We start from the raw sequence: 22,144 nt of genomic DNA on the forward strand, positions 1-22,144 counted from the left end.
AAAAAAAAAAAAAAAAAAAAAAAAAAAACTCAGAAGAGCAACTATGCACACAACGCCAATCATTTTAAGATGACAAAAGCCTTTTTAAATTCTTATGTAGAAAAATGGCAAATCTGAAGCTGAATTAACAAAAATATTTAAAGATTTGAAGTTTACTTCAAATATAAAATGTTTAATGTGAGGACATTTTAAATTTGTAGCAAATGTACAACATTTATGTAGTAAATGCAGCAACGATATCAGAATATAGTATGAACCATATACAAACCTTTAGATAAGCAATATGATACTCTAAAAGAACTTGCACATTTCCAATGCTTTCTTTAGTGCCAACAAATACAAATGGAACCATACCCTGTTTAAAAAAAAAAAAAAACGGTCTTCAGTGTTTAATATTTTAACAAAGTTCTAGTCTGAAAGTGACATGAAATTGACAGGCAGGCAGGCATACACACATACACACACACACACACACACACACACACACAAACCTACCTTTTTTTTTTTTTTTTTTTTTTTTTTTTTTTTTTTTTTTTTTGAGATGACATCTTGTTCTGTTGCCCAGGCTACAGTGCAGTGGTGCAATCACAGCTCACTGCAGCATCAAACTCCTAGGCTCAAGTGATTCTCCTGTCTCAGCCTCTACAGTAGCTGAGACTACAGATGCGTGTCACCACGACCAGTCATTATTTTTTATTTTTTGTAGAGACAGGGTCTTGCTCTGCTGCCCAACTTCTTGCCTCAGGCGATCCTCCTGCCTTGGCTTCCCAAAGTGCTGGGATTACTGACTTCCCAAAGGGGTTACAGGCGTGAGCCACCGTACCAGCCCCAATATATAATTAGGAAAACTCTTCTGAAACACGCAGCAATTTACATGTACTAAACTTCAAGATTTAAGGGGGAAAAAATGCTAAAATCCATATAAGTTGAAATACTCAGATTTTCAATAACTTGTCAGATTTGCACCCCAATTTACTGTTGTAAATTGTGTTCTGTGTGCTAAACACTTTAAAATCATTTTAAAATCAGTTTATACCAAGTTTTCTGATTTATAATCAATTTAATTTTCCAAGTACATAAATCAACTTTTAAAGTTAAAATGATTTTCTGGCAGGTCATGGTGACTCACACCTATAATCCTAGCACTTTGGGAGGCTGAGGCAGGTGGATCACTTGAGCTCATGAGTTCGAGACCAGCCTGGACAACATAGACAAACCACGTCTCCACAAAATATACAAAAATCAGCTGGCACAGTAGCACATGCCTGTAGTCCCAGCTACTTGGGAGGCTAAGGTAGGAAGATAGCTTGAGCCTGGGAGACAGAGACTGCAGTGAGCCAAGACTGTGCCACTGCCCTCCAGCCTGGACAACAGAGCAAGGCTCTGTCTCCAAAAACAAAAATAAACAATTTTCCTTCAAACTGGCTATGAACTTACAGGCTAGATGTATCTTCTCAGTAAGTATAGCTTTAAAGCATAATAAAGCACATTAGCCCACTTATCCCTACAGTATGTGCTCAGATAACAAAATCTTAAGTGTCTGTGTACTACAAGAGGTACTTCCTGATCACTAAAAGAAATATCACCTCCAGAGCATAAATATTTACAGAATGTAAAATTAAAGGAATTATTAAGATATGTAGAGGTAAATCAAAGTATTAGGTCAAACTTGGTTTACTTTGCTGAATTTCTGAATAAGAAGGTTTTTAAAAAGTGGCAGAAAAGAGAAATACGATGGCACACTGTGAATTTTCTTCTTTAAAGAAACATACTTCCAGCTTCTTAATGGCTGAGAAAATGAGAGTAAAGTTTAACTCCCCAATCAGTTTCCATGTCTCTCATTTTCTTCATTTTACAGAATAGTTTCTAACAGTTACTTAAACAGAATGGCTTAGGGATTTTTGGTTCTAAATATGAAACTAAGCATGGCTTAAGACATTTTAGTTCTATATATGACTCAATTATTTTCAAAGTAATTTTAAGAGTAATGATTTTAGATACAGTTGATTTAAAACTTAGGCAACAGGGCAAGTGCTAGCGATACAGCACAGCTATTACAGAGGTTTGCAGTAGCTGTGAAGAAGTCATTTCAACTATGAAAGTGTGAAACAAGGGAAACTAATTTAAGATTAGGGAGTGGGGAAGTCTTAACACTGACCTCAGGAGTTCACAAGCAGATAAAAGGGCATTCAAAGTGAATAAAAAAGGGGGTGGGATGGCAAGGACCTAAAAAAATCTTAAACATATAGCCTGTTTTCAGGTCTGTATTATGCATTTCATGTATTTTATTTCATGCTTTTAAAAATTAACTAAGAAATAGTATCCCAGTTTTACACGGTTAACAAAATAACTTGCTGAAGTCATAAAATTAGCAATTGAGCCAGTCAATTTCATCTAGTTACCTAATTCCAAATAACATCTATTTGTTAACTGCCAGGATCTTCTGCTAAGGTGTAAGAATAAAGTTTCTGTTCTAAAGATAATCAAAAATCTCAGAAAAAAAAAAATAAACATTCTCATAAAAAACTCATTGTACAGCATTAATGATATGATCAAAAAACAGGAATTTAAGGAGAAAGTGAATTATGCCACTCCAGGTGTGAAAAGTTAAGGGAATAAGAAAGAATATTGTTATGTGAAACAAATGTTAAAAATAAATAAAATTTTGCCAAATACATAGTCATTCCAGACAGATAACCTTCACGGAGTAAGAGAATATACAATGCCTTGACCTTGAATGGGAAATGTTATCACCTTTAGTTACCACCAAAGAAAAGGAATGGTAAACTTTAAAGAGTAAATGATTACTAATGAATATTAGTTCATTTTTCTAAGTTATTTTGGAGAAACTTAAAAGTTTTTTTTTAAATATTAAAAATTGATTATTTATATGTAATAGATAACACTGAGATAATCACTTAGCACTAAGAAAATCTGAATCCCTGTTCCTGACACCTTACACCAAACTGGAGCAAAAGTTTATACACTAAAACCATCAACAATAAAAACAAGTGGAGATTAAGATCTCTGATCTAGGAACAGGAAAGACCTTGCCAAGCATGACAGAAAATCCAGTCATAAAGCAAAAGCCTAAAAAATCCAACAATATAAAAATTTTAAAATGCCTGCTCAGGATAAAAAGAAATCAAGTCAAAAGAAACACGCAATGATCTTATCACCCACTGATACTAAAGACAAAAAATACATAAAGGACAAAAAGGTGGTTACAGAAAAATAAAAAAATGTCTTTTAAACATATAGAAAGATAAAGTGTACACTTACTGTAATGGTATTAACTAAAATTTAATAAAACCTAGTATTGGCGAGTATGTGGAAAACAGACCTATTTCCTACACTGGTGGTGGTGATGTGTGAGAAAGTAATTACCAAGCTCTAAAAATTTAAATACTATAAAACCTTTGATCTATCACATCCACTTCGAGGAATTTCCTCTCCAGTTATAGTTGGCAAAGAGTCACAGGGGATGTTGACTGTAGCATTGTTTTTAATGCAAAATAAAAGCATACAAAGGTAGTTTAAACAGGTTAAAGCCTAGTAGGCATGGAGAGGAAAGGAGAGACATGTACAAAGCACAGATACACATTTATTTCTGATATTATACCCATCTGTATTATTCTAACCTTTACGTAAACTTTAATAATTAAAAACTCAAACTTAATTTTTTTAAGTTTAAATGTCTTAAAATATTTATCAAGTGCCCATTCTCTTCAATTCATAGTCATAGGGGAGAATGGAGAATATGGAAGTTCGGGTTTGACTTCCTGATTTCAAGGAGTTCATAACTGGTTTGGAGACATATACCAGAAAACAAAACATAAGTAAGACGGAAAGACTATCATTAAAAACCCAATCATAAAGACAATAATTGCTATAGTACAAATGCAGGAAAGGTCATCTCAGGCTAGGAAGAGATCACCAAAGTCTTCAGAGTAAACAAGTTATAGACTGAGTCTCCAACTTAAATTGTGAAATGGTGGCCCCCAATAAGCCAATACCAACCTTCAGATTTATTTTAGCATGCAGTGTTTTGAAAACTGAAAAATTCTGAATATTATAGGTTTCCTGCTTCTCAAAAAATATCATTGTAGCAACAAATAAGGCATGCATTCCCCATTAAGAAAGACACTGTCCTTTCCATCCCTATCTTATACATTCCAACTTGCCTAATCACATAACTGCTTGGCCTCTGTAAGCATTTACGTCTCTTAACCCTGGCATAGAAATGACAGTAACAATGGCTAAAACTACAAACACAAGAAAGTACGGTAAATTCTTACTTATGAAGGAACCCAAGAAGAGTACACTTACTACAAAACAGTAAATACCGAAAAGCAACTGGGAATAAATCAAGCTAAGAGAAGACATTAATATCCAGCTTAGAAATTCATAGTTGACCAATTTAATGGCCCTGGCCAATAAATATTATGATTTTTCAGACCAATTGTTAGGCACTGGTTGTATGCCAAACGGTTCACTATTCATCTTACCGTTAGTTATACTAAGCATTAACGAAAACAATGACAATAATAATGGCGTAAGACCATCAGTTTTAATCCTTATCTAAGCCATCTTAATGCAAAATGGGGCAGGAGTACTTATGAAGAATAAGTTATGCAAGATTTGCACTTTTTAATGCAGTGTGGAATGAAATCACTGAAAACAGCATTCCAAGCGACAAGTATTCATCTGTATGATACCTAAATATTTGTTTTCCTCATTCATTCTTAGTATATTCACCTCCACATTCTAATTAAAAGGAATAAAGGAAGTGGCTATCTTTGATATCTTTACAACACTAAATACTTGGCTGGGCTAAATATATCGTTTTCTCTCTTTTTTAAAAGACTGATCCTCTATCCAACAGGTTAACAAACTCCCCATACAATACTCTATTGTGCAAAGCTCAAGAAGTTGTGAGTGTACTGCTTTCTGAGAGATAATTTTGTGAAAAATCCTTGTCTTGTATTCAGGAACACAAAGCTTAAGTATATAGAGTTGATCACTAAAGCCATCAATGTGAGATCCTTAAAATGATGTAAAAGGAGCAAAGAACAAAATTAGGGACAAAATATCAACATGTGGGAAGAAAGAAGATGAAAAATTTTAGAAAGCTACGACCAGAATAGCAACATAAAAGCATAAGGGGATTTCAATTAAGAAATAGTCAATACTTTCAGATTCTATAGCAACGTAAAAACATGATGGGATTTCAATTAAGAAATGGTCAAAAAAAAAAAAAAAAAGAAATGGTCAAGGCCGGGCACGGTGGCTTATGCCCGTAATCCCAGCACTTTGGGAGGCAGAGGCAGACGGATCATGAGGTCAAAAGATTGAGACCATCCTGGCCAACCTGGTGAAACCCCATCTCTACTAAAAGTGCAAAAATTAACTGGGGGTGGTGGTGCACAACTGTAGTCCCAGCTACTCAGGAAGCTGAAGCAGGAGAATCAATTGAACCAGAGAGGCAGAGGTTGCAGTGAGCCAAGAATGTGCCACTGCACTCCAGCCTGGTGACAGAGTGAGACTGTCTCCACAAAAAAAAAAAAAAGAAAAGAAAAAAGAAACAGTCAATACTTTCAGATTCTATAGCAATGTAAAAGCGTAAAATGATTTCAATTAAGAAATAGTCAATACTTTCAGATTGTATAGAACAGTTAAGGAGAGTACAATCAACAATTCCTTTGCCAGCACAGTTCACAATGGCAAAGATATGGAACCAACCTAAGTGCCCATCAACCAATGAGTGGATACAAAAAAACTGTGGTATATACACACCATGGAATATTACTCAGCCATAAAAAGGAACGAAATAATGTCTTTTGCAGCAACTTGGATGGAGGCCATTATTCTAAGTGAAGTAACTCAGGAATGGAAAACCAAATATCGTATGTTCTCACTTCTAAGTGGGAGCTTAGCTATGAGGATGCAAAGGCAAAAGAATGCTATAATGGACTCTGGCAACTCAGCGGGGAGGAAGTTTGTGAGGGGGATGAGGGATAAAAGACTACATACTGGATACAGTGTACACTGCTCAGGTGATAAGGTGCACTAAAATCTCAGAAATCACCACTGAAGAACTTTCACCATGTAACCAAAAACCACCTGTACCCCAAAAACTATTGAAATTTTTTTTTAAAAAAAACCCTTTGGGAGTATCAAGTTCTACAGCTTTACACTCTACGTATGAAAAATAACTGTTAAGATTATCAAATAGAAATCTTTATATCAAAACTGACTTTCTTTTACTGAAGTACTATCAAAACAACTAAGAACAAGGCCCACACAGTAGAAAATGACTTATTTTTTAAGTGTATGAAATATTGTTATAAAAACATAATTTTAAAAGAAAGGAAAACCCTCTGTATCAGATAAAACAGACAAAATGTTTACAACTATTAAGTTGGCCAAAAAAAAGGACATTTTAAAGAGGGAAAGAAATTACATTTTAAATACTTACGTCTTCTCTGGGTAATTTATTTTCATTGTCCCCTTCAATTCTTACTCGAACCACACCAGATTTGTCCACTATTTCTTGAATAACTTTGCCATTTTTTCCAATTACTTTTCCTTTAGTAAGAGAAAACAAATGTAATGGTAAGCTAAAAATCAATTCTGCTATTCTTTCAGTGTCAGCCCAAATTATTTGTAACTTGCTACTAAATTATAACCATCAAGTGAAAGTCCCATCTTTTTACTTTCAATCAACTCACCCTATAGACTACCAAGAAATTTTACCCTTGGTCTGAAACTTAATCCTCTTTCAGCATGCCTAAGGTTACTAACTGGGACTGACAAACAGGGCTCACGTGTAAGAAATTTTCAAAATCTAGACTTTTAAAATATGCTTATATCATGTTCATATTTTTTAAACATCCAATCCATTTCAAAACCTTGGATAAAGGCAAAGAGAAAATTATTTTAATTTGGCATTAATCATTATCACTTTATTAATTCACATAAGTAACAAATTCATCAATCTTGCTTTTATTTTCAAGTTGCTATCTGTAAAAGAGATTTCTATGACTTGAAGATAACTTTAGAATGAATATTTACATGTATTACATTTTACACCAAGTTTTTCAAGTACTTCACAGCTATACAAAAAATAACATAAAGCATGCACATGATATGCTGTCTTGCTAAGTATAAAATACTGTAAAATAACGTAAAATTCAAATATTTAACTTTTCTACACTTACAAGTCTGTCAAACAGCAGTTATTGAGTATATTAACAAAGGGATCAAAAGGCTCTCTTTCCCTAAAGGACTATCTAAAGATCAGCGTATACTCACATAAATAACAAAGCAACACTGAGTTGTGTACCTATTAACAAGTACTATTCAAGTAACTTTCACCATATGGAACAGATGTACCCCTTAGTGAACAGCAACAGCATACTTGCTATCAAGTCCACATCCTCAACTTTTAAATCACTTTTACAAAACTTAAACTTTGGTTGAAGGGGTTAAAACGGCAGATTTTCCTATTGCATGCCTGAACAGTTTCCATTAAAGAATGAATAAGAACAATGACAACAGTAGACTGGTCAATACAATAAAAGGACTATAATGGGTTTTTCTCTCTTGTATTCCTACTCTCAAGCTTCCTTCCCCATTAATAACCCTAAATTTAAAAGCAGTAGCAATTGAACAGGTTTAAAAAAAAAAAAAAGTAGGGCAGGGAATTCACATGACGTGTATCTTCTCTGAGCAGCCCTAGCAGCAGCACATAAAAGCAACCTTCATTGTTAACACAGTGAAGCTCAAGCAGCAACTCCATCCTTGACCCTGCTAAAAACAAGCAAATGTCTTTCGAAAAACAAAGATTAGGTTGATACACCATATTCCTCCCCCAGAACTTTTGCCACTTCCTTCTTGTGAACTATACCAGTTTTGAGTGATCATCCATCACCCTTCTGGGGTCCTTGGCAGGAACCTACCTGCAAGTTTTATTTAGTCCCACCAGAGACCGTCAATATTTTATATGATCATTTCCATAGTTTAAATTCCAGACCATATTGACAAACTGAAGCAGACCTGCAGTATAAATTGAGCACTGAATATAAATGCTGAAGGGACAGAGAGAAGTGATTAAGGAAGCCTTCTGGAGGTGAAAGGTTTTGAACCATTTTCAAATCAATGTTCAGATATTTTTCCCTTTGATTTGGGAGGGGTGGGAATGGTCATCTTAGAACTCTCAGAACACGAATGTATAAGGTAATCAATCCTCTCTGGAACTTACCTACCAAGTGTTCTCATTCCCTTTTATTCCTCAGTTCTCTTTTTCTTTCATTTGAACTAAAAACGTACTATTTTTTAAAAGACTGCTTCATCCATAAAACATTATGGAGGGAAACATTGTACTTTTACACATGACAACCAACAGAAATTCTTGTACTAAGTTCCTGAGTATTTCACCAATGTGTAATAGTTACTGCTATTGTGTATTTCCTAAACAGCACACAACCCACATCACCAAAGCCAACACAGACAGGATACAGGAAAACAGACAACAGGTACTCACCACTTCACTGAATAAAGAGAAAAGAGAACTACAAATATACCCAATTTTCTTACTTTTGAAATACTAGAAACTTTTACTCACAACACCTACCACAACTCTCTAAGACCAAGGCTATCTTTTATAACTGATAGACTTGGATCGAAAAGAAACCTGGTTCCCTTTCACAAACCCACTGCTAAATCATTTTTACAAGTGAGGAAACCTTAGTTAAAGTTACACTCTGTACAGCCGCTACCACAATGTTAGTACTCACAGATGTCAATAATTATGATTTTTTAAAACGGCATCCTTTTCAAAAGCAGCTTATCAAAGGTGATTTCATTTGATACTGATAAACATTTGATAACATTGTGCACCTTACCTATGTATAATTATACAACATTCTTCAAGTTGATATTGAATTTTAACATCTCCTCTTTCCAAAGGTTCAGTCTATAGTGAACAATGGTATACCAAGAACTAATAAAGTAGAGCTTACACAATTGGCAGTAATGTCATACCTATCCAAATGTTTGAGCAGAACTGAAAGGCTTTTTACACCCGGGCGCGGTGGATCATGCCTGTAAAGCCAGCACTTTGGGAGGCCAAGGTGGGCGGATCACAAGATCAGGAGCAGGAGTTCAAGACCAGCCTGGCCAATATGGTGAAACCACATCTCTACTAAAAATACAAAAATTAGCCACGCATGGTGGCAGGCACCTCCAGTCCCAGCTACTCGGGAGGCTGAGGCAGGAGAATCGCTTGAACCCAGGAGGCAGAGGTTGCAGTCAGCCAAGAGTGCGTCACTGCAACTGCATTCCAGCCTGGGTGACAAAGCAAGACTCCATCTCAAAAAAAAAAAAAAGCTTTTTTCATAAATACTAACAGTTAAATTCCAAGAAACAAATTCCTGTGTTTTAAACTTCTTTTCCTGAATATACTACTTATTAACGGCCAAAAAAAAAAATCTTTTAGAATGGAAGTTTTTTTTTTTAATTTTCTATTAATGTTCGTTTTACACAATTTAACAAATAGAACGTCTGTGGCTAAACATCATTTCCTAAAGGCAGAATAAGCCACATTCTATAAATGGAACCCAAGAAGCTGAAAGTATTTCCTTAGCGTCAACAAAAAAAAATAATGAGAGATAATAGGCAACAAAACTCATCCCCTCCTAGTAAACTTCACTACATTATCTTGATGCTTCTTTTATATTAAATGTTTAAAGAGTCAATTTTTAGTATAGTCACTGTGTACTTAACACATAACCAAAGCCTTCTCAATTGCCTCAAATAGCAAAGAGACAGACAGCATAGATGTAGGGCATATTAATAACAGAGCTATAAATGAACTCACTCCAACCTATAATGCTCATTTAACCGTAACTTCAAATGCAAATTCTTGTCACTTAACTATAATCCATGGGTACAACAGTTTGAACAACGGTGTTAAATAATTAACAGTGAAACCACCCCTCATGTTATCATCCTTCTCTCCTGCCCACAAGTTCTTACCTTATTATTCCATGCCTTGTGACAACCTACTATTCAGGACCTACTGTGTAGAAGTTTATTACCCTATTGTTAGTTCACTGTTACTTTTCTTCCGCACTAAACAAAACAAATACAACAAATACCTTCTCAAAAAGTACTATCATAATTTTGATGAATACATATCAATGATAAAAAGAGAGTAAAGGAGTGAGAATTAGGAAAGATCCCAAGGGATGAGAAGGCTGATGAAAAACTGTAATGACAAACTGTTATAAAAAACCCTGGGCCTTATTAGTGGGTCATCCTGTACAGAAGAAACATCTTTACTTTTTAACATATGACAACAACAAGTTACACAAAATGTTATCACCAAAAAAAGAATTATTGCTATCTAAATAAATCTACACATAACTGGAATAAGGTTATCAGACTACAAGACCAGTTTTCAATTAAGTCGCTATATGTAACTAATGTTTAACTTATTTAACATTTAGTAAAAGTACCTACCAACGAGATTCCTAGGAACCTGAATAAAATCCTCCACAAATTCCAAGAAACCTCTAGCCTTTTTTACAGCATCAGCACTCTGTAGATGAGGGGAAAAGTAAAAATTAAATCCTGTTTCAATCTTGAAGCAACCCATAATCCAAAACAAAAAGATGAGAAAAGAGAAAATTCTGAATGATTATATTCTACTAAAAGATTATGCTCATTCCACTGGTGAGAGATTTCAGGTGAAGTGATTCACAAAGTACTTAAGAAAAAAATCATTTTTAAAAATCCCAAATCAGTCAGTACTATTAAAACCAAAAATAAAATAACATCTCTAAAATATTTAAGCTGCTGAGAAATTTAGTGTCAGAGTTTAAATTACACAGCTGCTGAACAGCCAAAACTTTAACCCAATCCTAAATATACTAGTCTATACTCCCAGGTTGATATTCTCATGTTAAATGTTAACAATACAAATTGTTCAAATTGTCTGAATTATTTTATTTATTCTCAAAATCAGGTATATGACTTAAAAGCTATTTTGCAGAGATGCATTTTTTAAAAGTACCCACTGGTAAGATTATCAAAATTCCTAATTTCTAATGAGTACAATTTTAAATGACTAGAGGTTTGAGAGTGAGTCTCTACATGGACTTTTTACTTCTTAAAAGTCATTTTCATTTTTAACGTTTGTTCTTTAATAACCACAGATAAGGCCAGATGTGGTGGGCTCACACCTACAATCCCAGCACTTTGTTTGGGAGGCCAATGTAGGAGGATCATTTAAGGTCAAGAGTTTAAGACTACCCTGGGCAACACAGGAAACCTCTATCTCTACAAAATATATAGATACATATTTAAATTAGCCCAGCATGGCGGCACATGCCCATAGTCCTAGCTACTCAAGAGGCTGAGGCCAGAGGATGGTGTGAGCCCAGGAGTCTGAGGCGGCAGTGAGCTATGATCACGCCACTACACTCCAGCCTGAGCAAGAGTAGATCCTGTCTCTAAAAAAATTAAATAAGCAAATAATTTTTTTAATTTTAAAACCATAGCTCAAATTATTGTGTGCACACTATGTGATATACCGTATGCAATCAACATTTTGTATAATGTATCCAATCTTTAAGAACTGTATTAAGGTAAGCACTATTATTATTTTATAATGAGAACACTTATACAAGGAAGCAAAGTAACACACTCCAAGCCTACTCAAAGTGGCCTATTTAAAGTGAATTCCAACCCAGGCAGTATAGCTCCAAAGCCCGTCTTTTTTTTTTCTCCTCCTTCTTCTCAACAAGACAGAACCTTGCTTTGTCACTCAGGCTAGAGGACAATGACGATCATAGGCCACTGCAGCCTTTCAGTCCTGGGCTCAAGTGATCTTCCTGCTTTAGCCTCCAAAATTGCTGGGGTTACAGACATGAGCCACAGTGCTTGGCTGCCTTAATTACTATGTTATACTGTCTACTTTTAAAGGTTTCGAAATTAAAAGTAAAGCCTCTAGTCAGCTTTACTATGTGAAAGAAGCTGTTCATAAGAGCTATGTATGAAAAGTTAAGACACAAAATTGTCATTCAAAAAAAACTCCAGGCCAGGCACAGTGGCTCATGCCTACAGTCCCGGCACTTTAGGAGGCTGAGGCAGGCGGAGTGCTTGAGCTCAGGAGTTCCAGACCAGCCTGTGCAACATGGCAAAACCTTGTTTCTTTTAAAAAAAAAAAAAAAAATCCAGTTACTCAAATTTGAAGGATGGTCTCAATTTACATACATAAAAATACAGATAAGGTGCGTGTACATGTATACATATAAATTTATATATATATTTTTAAACTCTACGTTGCCCTGGCTGGATTCAAACTCATGGGCTCAAGCAATCCTCCTGCCTCAGATTCCCAAGTAGCTGGGAATGCAAATGTGTGCCACTGCACCTGGCTGAATAACTTTTTAAAAATAACTTACTAATTTTCTACCCCTGCAAACGTCATGATTAACCAGTGACGAAGCATTATACAAATTCGAGTTCTAGAAAAGCTATGCTAATATATGCCATGTACTCCTGCCAGTGCCTGGCACACAGTAAACATTCAAAAAAAAAACAGTTGGACAGATTATTTGTTATGGGTATAAAACTGAAGTAAATTCCGAAGCAGTTAAGAAACTTCAATTTGGCCGGGCGTGGTGGCTCAAGCCTGTAATCCCAGCACTTTGGGAGGCCGAGACGGGCGGATCACGACTGGTCAGGAGATCGAGAGACCATCCTGGCTAACCGGTTGAACCCCGTCTCTCTAAAAAATACAAAACCTAGCGGGCGACGGTGGCAGCGCCTGTAGTCCCACTACTCGGAGGCGACCCCGGCATGGAGGATGGCGTAAACCCGGAAGGCGGAGCTTGCATGAGCTGAGATCCCGGCCCTCTAGCACTCCAGCTGGGTGAGCAGAGCAACGACTCCGGTCTAAAAAAAAAAAAAAACAAAAAAGAAAACTTCAATTTAAAAAACTACATATTTAATTACTTAGTAAATCTTTCACTCCCCTCAATACAAAGTTAACTTCAATTCAGCTGCATAAGTAATGACTACTAGGCTGACTGATGCTAAATGAATAAATTCTACCTCAAAAATGTTTCACTGGGAAACTGGAATTTCAGATAAAAATATAATCAAACAATAGATGGTTAATACATTATAGTAAAGGCCAAGGCAGGAGAAAGAGAACTTACCTCTCCATAGATTCTAAATGTTCCAGTATCTTCATCTAGCTCAATGGCGGTAACTCCAGGAACCTTCCTAGCTTGCTGAATGTTACTACCATGTGTTCCTATTGCCAGGCCCATTAAATCTTCTCTCACAACAAATTCCTCATGAAAAGCTGCTGCAAGTTGTTTTGTGCACTAATAAAAAAGGAAAATTAGTATTATAAAAGATCAAAATGGCTTTTCTGTATGGTTTTTTTTTCAGACAGGGTCTCCCTCTGTCACCAAGGCTAGCGTGCAGTGGCATGATCATGGCTCACTGCCACTTCCATCTCCTGGGCTCAAGCAATCGTCCCACTTCAGCCTCCTGAATAGTTGGAAATGCAGGCACGTACCAGTGAGCCCAGCTAATTTTTTATTTTTTTATTTTTTGAAGACAAGCTCTCACTATGTTACCCAGGCTGGTCTCGAACTCTTCAGCTAAAGCAATCCTCCCACTTCAGCCTCCCAAAGTGATGGGATTATAGGCGTGAGCCACCACACGTGGCCACAAAATGCTGTATTGCACATCCATGTTCATAGCATTATTTACGATAGTCAAGAAGTGAAAGCAACCCAAATCCACAGATGAATGAATGAAAGAACACAATGTCATATATACATTCTGCCTTAAAAAGGAAATTCTGACACATGCTACACAGATGAACCTTGATGCTAAGTAAAATACGCCAGACACAAAAAAGACTAAAATGATTTTACTTACATGAGGTATCTAAAATAGTCAAATTTATAGCACAGAAAATAGAATGATGGTTGCCAGGGGCTGGGGAAAGGGGAAAATGAGCAGCTGTCTAAAGGGTACACATTTTCAGTTTTAGAATATGAGAAGCCCTGAAGATTAATAATGTAAACATACTTAATACTAAGCGTACACTTAAAAATGGTTAAGATGCTAAGTTTCATATGCACTTTACCACAGTGTAAAGAAAACACGAGAAGAAAAAAGCACCGAAAACCCACATAAAGAAAAAAAAAAAAAAACGCAGTCTCTTAATAAAGGAAACTCATCTAATGTCATAAAATGAATGGGGAAAAGAAATTGTTTTATTCGTCTATTAGGCTAAAAGACTTTTCCAGATACAGACAGATTTGTTCACATATCCCTTGTTCAGAACTTATAAATTAATGAGAACACTTCCAAATTTGTCCTAAGGATAATAAACATATCTCAATTTCTCTAAGACAACACAATGTGTGCACGCACACGTGTTCATCTAGATCTAGAAAGTGTGAGTGAGTGGAAGAACAAGTATCCTAACAGTGTAGCAGAGAAGAATAGGACACAACAGAGTACCTTAGGATAAGACAGAGATAATGATAAGCTTCATATTTTAATACTACATGTCACATGATACCCCACTCCTAGTCCTCCTCTCCTCTCACACAAGAATTGTTACAGTGAACTGGTTACTGATGAAAGGTATAATGACTGACAGACGACAAGGCAGTTGAAAAAAATAAAAAGGATAAATACAAAGTAAAGAACTAGCAATACAGTCTACTGAGTATCTCTAGTTTCTTCGCTCTTTGGCACCTGTCATCTAAGTCCTATCAACAAGTCAACAGGCATTTAGCAAAGGAAAGGCTATGTTTGATACAAGGTAAAATGGAAAAGCAAAAAAGTAATTCTTCTACAGACACGACAACTCCAAATAGTTACGAAACAGAGGTCCTAGGCTGCCTTCATTTGAAGCAAGGAACTTGAAAAATATAAAATATAAAACTAAATGGGGGCCAGGCTCGGTGGCTCATGCCTGTAATCCCAGCACTTTGAAAAGCTGAGGCGGGCAACCACTTGAGGCCAGGAGTTCGAGACCAGCCTGGCCAACATGGCAAAACCCCATCTCTACTAAAACACAAAACTTAGCTGGACTTGGTGGGGCACACTTGCAATCCCAGCTACATGGCGGCTAAGGCAGCAGAACTGCTTGAACCTGGGAGGCAGAGGTTGCAGTAAGCCAAGATTGCACCACTACACTCTAGCCTGGGCAGCAGAGCCAGAATCTGTCTCCAAAAACAAACAAAAACTAAATGGGACACAGAAAACTCTTTTGTAAGTAAACCACTTACTTCTAAATGCTTAGTGGCCTCTTCATTTCTGGACATAAGCATCAACTTCGTACGAATACTTCGCAAATGCATGTCACTTAAGATGTTTACTCTCTTCACAGTTGCTTCACTGGCAGACTATAAACAAACAAGCTAATTACTCAAAACTTTAATCTTTCTTCCAAATAGCACAAACACCATCTTCTATACAAAGCCTTCCTTGCTTCTCATCTACTACACTTCTTTCACCTAACACTACTCTGAGTAATCACAGTTTCCTTTCTGAATTCCTGTATTATTTAGATCTGCTATTCATAATATGCCTGATTTGGGAAAAATCCAGGATCTCACACATAAGAATTTTATGATGTTAAGAATGTAATTAACATTTTATAGCTGCAAAATTTTTCTCCCACACTATATTAAGAAATTCTCTATACACTAAGTTGACCTTAGCTTTTCTCTTTTGAAATATCTAATTATAAAATCTGTGCAATACCCATTAATAAGCTATCTTATAATATGGTATTATCTTACCAGTATCATTAGCTGTGTTGTTTCTGGATGGTAAAAAATTCTGCATGCTCCTACTGCTTTCTTAAAATCTTTATGTGCATTTTCATTAGCACACCTAGAGAGAAATTAATTCATGTGTAAGACCTCAATAACAGATTAAATTCAGAGGAGTTATAATACAAAGTCAGTGTTTCATTTTGACATCCCCCACTAAAACCTTTGTTCGTTAAGATGATTTTCCATCACAAGGTTTCGATTGGGCATTAGGGAAAATGTTTTACGGGACTGAAAAAATCTTAATTCACAGAACAATTCAATAGTAAATAAAATTACTCACGCCTCTCTCAAATCCTCAGGAACATCCACTGTGCATTTAAAGAAGGTATTTTTTTTGACAGTTTTATTTTGATTGACAGGCCGAAGTCGTTCGAATGTGACTATTTCATTGTAAGTAGCGTCACAAGCAGCATATTCAATGACATAAAACTAAAAGACATCAAAATACTTTAAAAATCCCATCTGAACAAAAATAATGAAGTTTAAATGAAGTTCTAATTACCTTGCTCAGCTTAACCAATGGACCCTCCCCCATGTGGCATAAATACTAACCACAGCTTAGCTACATCAATCTGATTTGCCTAAACTAGATTATAGGTTCTTACAAGCATGAGCCTTGGTGGTCCTTACATGCTTGAGGTGTACCTCTGGAGAGCAGCTTTGGTGTTTGCCAATACAGAACACAAACAGAAATTAATGCTAATGGAAATGTCTGATCAACTATTTCTCAGGTAGGCTTTCAGAAATAAAACTAACAGTTGAAGTAACATTTACAAAAACCAAACACTGACGTAATTCCTTAGAAACTAGTCACAAAGCAAGTGTGAAGATTACTTACTTCTCCTTTCATCATCCGAACTTTAGCCAACCACCATCCACATGGCTCTTGGTCATTTGCTCTTGAATATACCTGAGAAGAAAAAAAAATGCCTATATCCATTCATCCCAAAAGATTTCAATGCTGTAAATAATGACTTTTTATTAATGCCCAATCCCATTAAACTTAAAAATCAAAACTGCTATTTTATTTAAATTGGTATATTAAATGCAATTTAATGAAAGTGATATGTACATTTAAATTTACTACTTAAAAATAAAACTACACTTTTTTGGGCAATTTAGCTTCTTGGAAATTAATTCCACATTCATGAGGTTTACTAAATAAAAGTATTATTTTAAAGAAATGCTCTTACAAAGGAGTTTTAAAGAATGTACAACACAGGTCTTCCTGTTTCTGTCAACATTAATATTAAAACTTGTTCTCAGAAAGTGTTTAACCTAATTTTTAAATTCCATCGAGGATATGACATTTAGATCCCTTGCTGAAGAACCTAAATCAAATGTACTAAAAAAAATCGTTTAACTGAAAATAAAAATTACACACATTCAGTCCATCTAGCAGAATACATTAAGTATCTTACAAAACTCCTATCCAGGCTGGGCACAGTGGCTTACGCCTGAAATCCCAGCACTTTGGGAGGCCAAGGTGGGTGGATAACTTGAGGTCAGGAGTTCGAGACCAGGCTGACCAACATGGTAAACCCTGTCTCTACTAAAATACAAAAATTAGCCGGGCATGGTGGCAGGTGCCTGTAATCTCATCTACTCGGGAGGCTGAGGCAGGAGAATCACCTGAGGCAGGATAATCACGTCCAGGGTGCAGAGGATGCAGTGAGCAGAGATCATGCCATTGCACTCCGGCCTAGGCAACTAGAGCGAGACTCCATCTCCAAAACAAAACAAAAACTATCCACAAAAAAACAAGTCTTATATTCTTTATGTCTATAAATATCAGTTTTATTAACGCAATAGGTCACAGCAGCTTTTACTTGGGATTAGAGTTATTTTCTTATGATACAGCAGAGCTTCTTTAATGTATTATATTTTCAATATAGAGAAAGGTAGAAAAGTTGTTTCTGAGAAGAAACAACTAAGAACCAATAAAAACCAAGATTGACTGCCTTTGCAGAGATGACCAAAGAATCCTATCAGTGGATGTTAACAGCCTTCTGGGAGATAAATGCAAACAACTAAAAACAAAGACTTTTTTTAGCCTGAAGCTTCTATCAGGATGATTTGAGAGTAATCATGGAAGTGGTAGGAATACTGGAACTGGAAATGAATAAACCAAAACCTACTAATGAACTTTATTGTACACCATGATTAGAAAAAAAGCTATGAGAAAAACCAGTAAGTCCAATTTACCAATCAGGGTCCATTAAACTCAATTTTAGTTTTTCCATTTCTTTTATAAACAGATCTAACTACTCAAAGGGATCAATATCTCATGACTTATATTCTTCCTTAGACATATTCCAAAAAACAAGTTTAACACTAGAATAAAACTCACCCTTATACTGTAATTATTATATGTATCCACTGGGCCCTTTTATAAATGTAAGGTAGAATCTAGTGATCTTATTTTTCCTATATCTTGAAACACTTTACTATTTCATCAACATTCATCAGTTATTCTCAGCTATGCTTTAAATAAAGACTAACATGGAACAGAGGAATGATGGCATCACCTAGAGGATGCAACAGTGAAATAAATTGTTAATGTTCACAGTTTCCTTACTGCATAGCCCATGGTATCACATCTCTTTCAAAACAGTTCAAAAGATCAAAAACACCATCCTTGTAGTCTGCTTTTAGCTACCGTTGATCAGCTGATAATTAAGAATTTATTTTTCACTCATAATTGCAAAGAGAAGAAAAATTTACAGAGGAAGGCCTTTCTAATTAGTAGAGGTATCAGACAACAGATGCAAAGAGACAGCAGCACACTAGGTTCTACTGATAAATGTGAAATTATCTTACAAAGCAAAGTCTCAGACTATGAAGTCTTCAGATGGCGACATCTTAGATGAATATTCTCAAACAATGTATTACTAAGAAGAGGGAAAGACAATGTGCATTCTCATCCAGTTAATGACTCAACTGAGACTGCAAAATCCTCCAACCAGAATCCAGATCATCCTCGTTTGCTAAAAGGGTATTAGACAATATTCTTCCATCTTTTAAGATGTTTGTGGTCAGGCGCAGTGGGTTACACCTGTAATCCCAGCACTTTGAGGGGCCAAGCGGGTGGACTGCTTGAGCTCAGGAATGCAAGATCAGCCTGGACAACATGATGAAACCCCGTCTCTACCAAAAATACAAAATAAATTAGCCAGGTGTGGTAGAGCACACCTGTGGTCCCACCTACATGGAAGGTTAAGGTGGGAGGATTGCTGGAGCCTGGGAAGTTGAGACTGCGGTGAGGAAAGATTGTGCCACTACACTCAAGCCTGGGTGACAGAACGAAACCCTGTTCCAAAAAAAACAAGGTAAAATAAAAATTGAAGATAAAATCTTAAGAAACATTTGTGTGCCGAAATGTACTTCATAAGTGGAAACGTCAAAAGCAGATGTGCATACAAAGGTTAACTAGAAAAAAAAAAGACAATGAAATGCAAAACAGATTAGTCAATCCAATTGACTAAAAATACCAAAATTACAGCAGAGATGGCTATCCCTTCCTCAACAGAATGAGATGCCACTAAAAGTTCCAAAGTATTCAAGGACTGCATTCTGATGATCTAACTGTAAGAATAACCAGAATAAGCTAGAACTTATTAGACATATATTTTAAATCTGCTACCAATATTTATAAGATTGGTATGTTCTAGGTTCATGTGTAACAGTGAGCAGTTAGTTACATTTAGAGAACTGCATTCATTGTAGATACATATATCATCAAAATCTGGAAAATATGAAAAAGTTGGATTTGCTAAGTGTAAACACTTATTAAAATGTCTAGGCCGGGCGCGGTGGCTCAAGCCTGTAATCCCAGCACTTTGGGAGGCCAAGACAGGCGGATCACGAGGTCAGGAGATCGAGACCACCCTGGCTAACAAGGTGAAACCCCGTCTCTACTAAAAAATACAAAAAAACCAGCCGGGCGAGGTGGTGGGCGCCTGTAGTCCCAGCTACTCTGGAGGTTGAGGCAGGAGAACAGTGTGAACCCGGGAGGCGGAGCTTGCAGTGAGCTGAGATCCGGCCACTGCACTCCAGCCTGGGCGACAGAGCAAGACTCCGTCTCAAAAAAAAAAAAAAAGTCTTAATAAGGCCATGCGTGGTGGCTCACGCCCATAATCCCAGTACTCTGGGAGGCTGAGGTGGGCAGATCACTTTGGCTCCAGAGTTCGAGCCCAGCCTGGACGACATGGAGAAACACCATCACTATGCAAAGTACAAAAATTAGCCAGGCATGGTGGCATGTGCCTGTAATCTCAGCTACTTGGGGGCCTGGGGTGGGGTGGAAGGATCACTTGAGCCCAGGAGGTCAAGGCTGCAGTGAGTTGTGTTTGCTCCACTATACTCCAGCATGGAGTCAATAATGGCCTTTAAAAAAGTCTAATAATGGCCGGGCACAGTGACTCATGCCTGTAATCCCAGCACTTTTGGAGGCTGAGGCAGGAGGATTGCTTGAGCCCAGAAGTTTGAGACCAGTCTGGGCAACACAGGAAGATCCCATCTCTATAAAAAAAATTTTTTTTTTAATTAGCCAGGTGTGGTTGGTGCATGCCTCTAGTCCCAGCTACTTCGGAGGCTGAGGAAGGAGGATCACTTGAGACTGGCAGGTTAAGGCTGCAGTGAGCCATGATCATGCCACTATGCTATAAATTGGGTGACAGAGCGAGACCCTGTCTCAAAAAAAAGAATAAGGTCTACTAATGACCTTACTACCCTTTAATTATTTCTGCTACAAAATTATGTGGTAAATGATCAGTGATGACTGTTTTCCCAAGTATACTGAGGGTTACAAAAAGAATATCCTAACAACTAAAAGAAGGTGCCCATTCAAATAACTATCTCAGAGAGGCAGCTCGAATATCTCGTTAATCTGTGGGTACATCAAGTCTGATTTGCTGAAAATGTTATATCTTAAAACTGCCTAACTCCCTTATTCTATTTTCACCAAAGCATAACCATCCATGAATCTAGCTTCCTAAATAAACCATTTTCAACTGCCTGGAGGCTTTTCTCACTGAACAATGAAATATTTTAAACTTAATATCCATTTCTATAAGCTTCATTAATAACTTCACTCCTGAAAGACCAAGCTACTCTCATCAAGTGACTAAACATAAATTCCTGAGCCTGGATCAAAACACTACAAATTTGGCCGTACAGCCCACACCTGTAATCCCAGCACTCTGGGAGGCTGAGACTGGTGGATCACATGAGGTCAGGAGTTTAGACCAACCTGGCCAACACGGCAAAACCCTGTCTCTACTAAAAGTACAAAAATTAGCTGGGCATGGTGGTGGGCAGGCATTCGTAATCCCAGCTACTCAGGAGGCTGAGGCAGGATAATCACCTGAACTTGGGAGAGGAGCCAAGATCACACCACTGCCCTCCAGCCTGGGTGATAGAGCAAGACTCCTTCTAAAACAAAAAAAAAAAGAGCCGGGCACAGGCACAGTGGCTCACACCTGTAATCCCAGCACTTTGGGAGGCCAAGGCGGGTGAATCACCTGAGGTCAGGAGTTCGAGACCAGACTGACCAATATGGTGAAACTCCATCTCTACTAGCCAGGCATGGTGGCAGGTGCCTGTAATCCCAGCTACTCAGGAGCCTGAGGCAGGAGAATCACTTCAACCTAGGAAGCAGAGGTTGCAGTGAGCCGAGATCACGCCACTGCACTCCAGCCTGGTCAACAGAGCAAGACTCCGTCTCAAAACAAAACAAAACAAAACAAAACCATTATTAATTTGGATCCACTTTAGTGCTATGGATCAAATCATACCCTATACAAAACGAAGAGTATATCTCCCACAATATCACTTTAATAAGCCAGCATTAAAACTGTGCTCTAGTGTATCACATCCTAAACATTAATTACTGAATTGATTTACAAATATGTCATTGAGTAAGAGCACCCCACAAAAACTCCCTTTCTTCAGATTTTACTTAACTCTGCAAACTATTTCACAGGAACAATTCACACTCTGAAAAAATGGCCCACACGCTGCTCTAACATACTAAAATCCAGGAGACTGTGGAGTGACCACGATGAGAAGCCTAAAAACACATTGGTACTCATTTTAATCACTATCATTTTATGGAGTGCACGACGAAATACATAAGAAGAATCAAATTCCAAAAGCCTATTTCAGAATTCTTTGCACCAAATGATCCCAAGTCATACTCTGGTAAAAAAAAAAAAAAAAAAAAAAAAATAAAACCAAAAAAAAAACATTAAAAAAAATAA

General features: G+C 36.9%; 1 protein-coding gene across 3 annotated transcripts in view; it reads right to left on the reverse strand.

Moving 5' to 3' along the window:
* FXR1 (FMR1 autosomal homolog 1) overlaps positions 1 to 22,144 on the reverse strand; it is a 64,162-nt gene that overhangs the window by 8,748 nt on the left and 33,270 nt on the right. For all 3 annotated transcript variants that reach the window (XM_017877024.1, XM_017877017.1, XM_017877034.1), the window contains exons 4-11: positions 16,723 to 16,794; positions 16,165 to 16,313; positions 15,849 to 15,942; positions 15,333 to 15,449; positions 13,230 to 13,400; positions 10,525 to 10,603; positions 6,479 to 6,588; positions 269 to 355 (exon numbers count right to left, since the gene is read on the reverse strand). In XM_017877024.1, coding sequence (XP_017732513.1) covers positions 269 to 355; positions 6,479 to 6,588; positions 10,525 to 10,603; positions 13,230 to 13,400; positions 15,333 to 15,449; positions 15,849 to 15,942; positions 16,165 to 16,313; positions 16,723 to 16,794 — 879 coding nt within the window. The remainder of the gene's footprint in view (positions 1 to 268; positions 356 to 6,478; positions 6,589 to 10,524; positions 10,604 to 13,229; positions 13,401 to 15,332; positions 15,450 to 15,848; positions 15,943 to 16,164; positions 16,314 to 16,722; positions 16,795 to 22,144) is intronic.

Source organism: Rhinopithecus bieti, unplaced genomic scaffold (genome assembly GCF_001698545.2).
Source record: "Rhinopithecus bieti isolate Rb0 unplaced genomic scaffold, ASM169854v2 scaffold_76, whole genome shotgun sequence".
Taxonomy (NCBI): domain Eukaryota; kingdom Metazoa; phylum Chordata; class Mammalia; order Primates; family Cercopithecidae; genus Rhinopithecus; species Rhinopithecus bieti.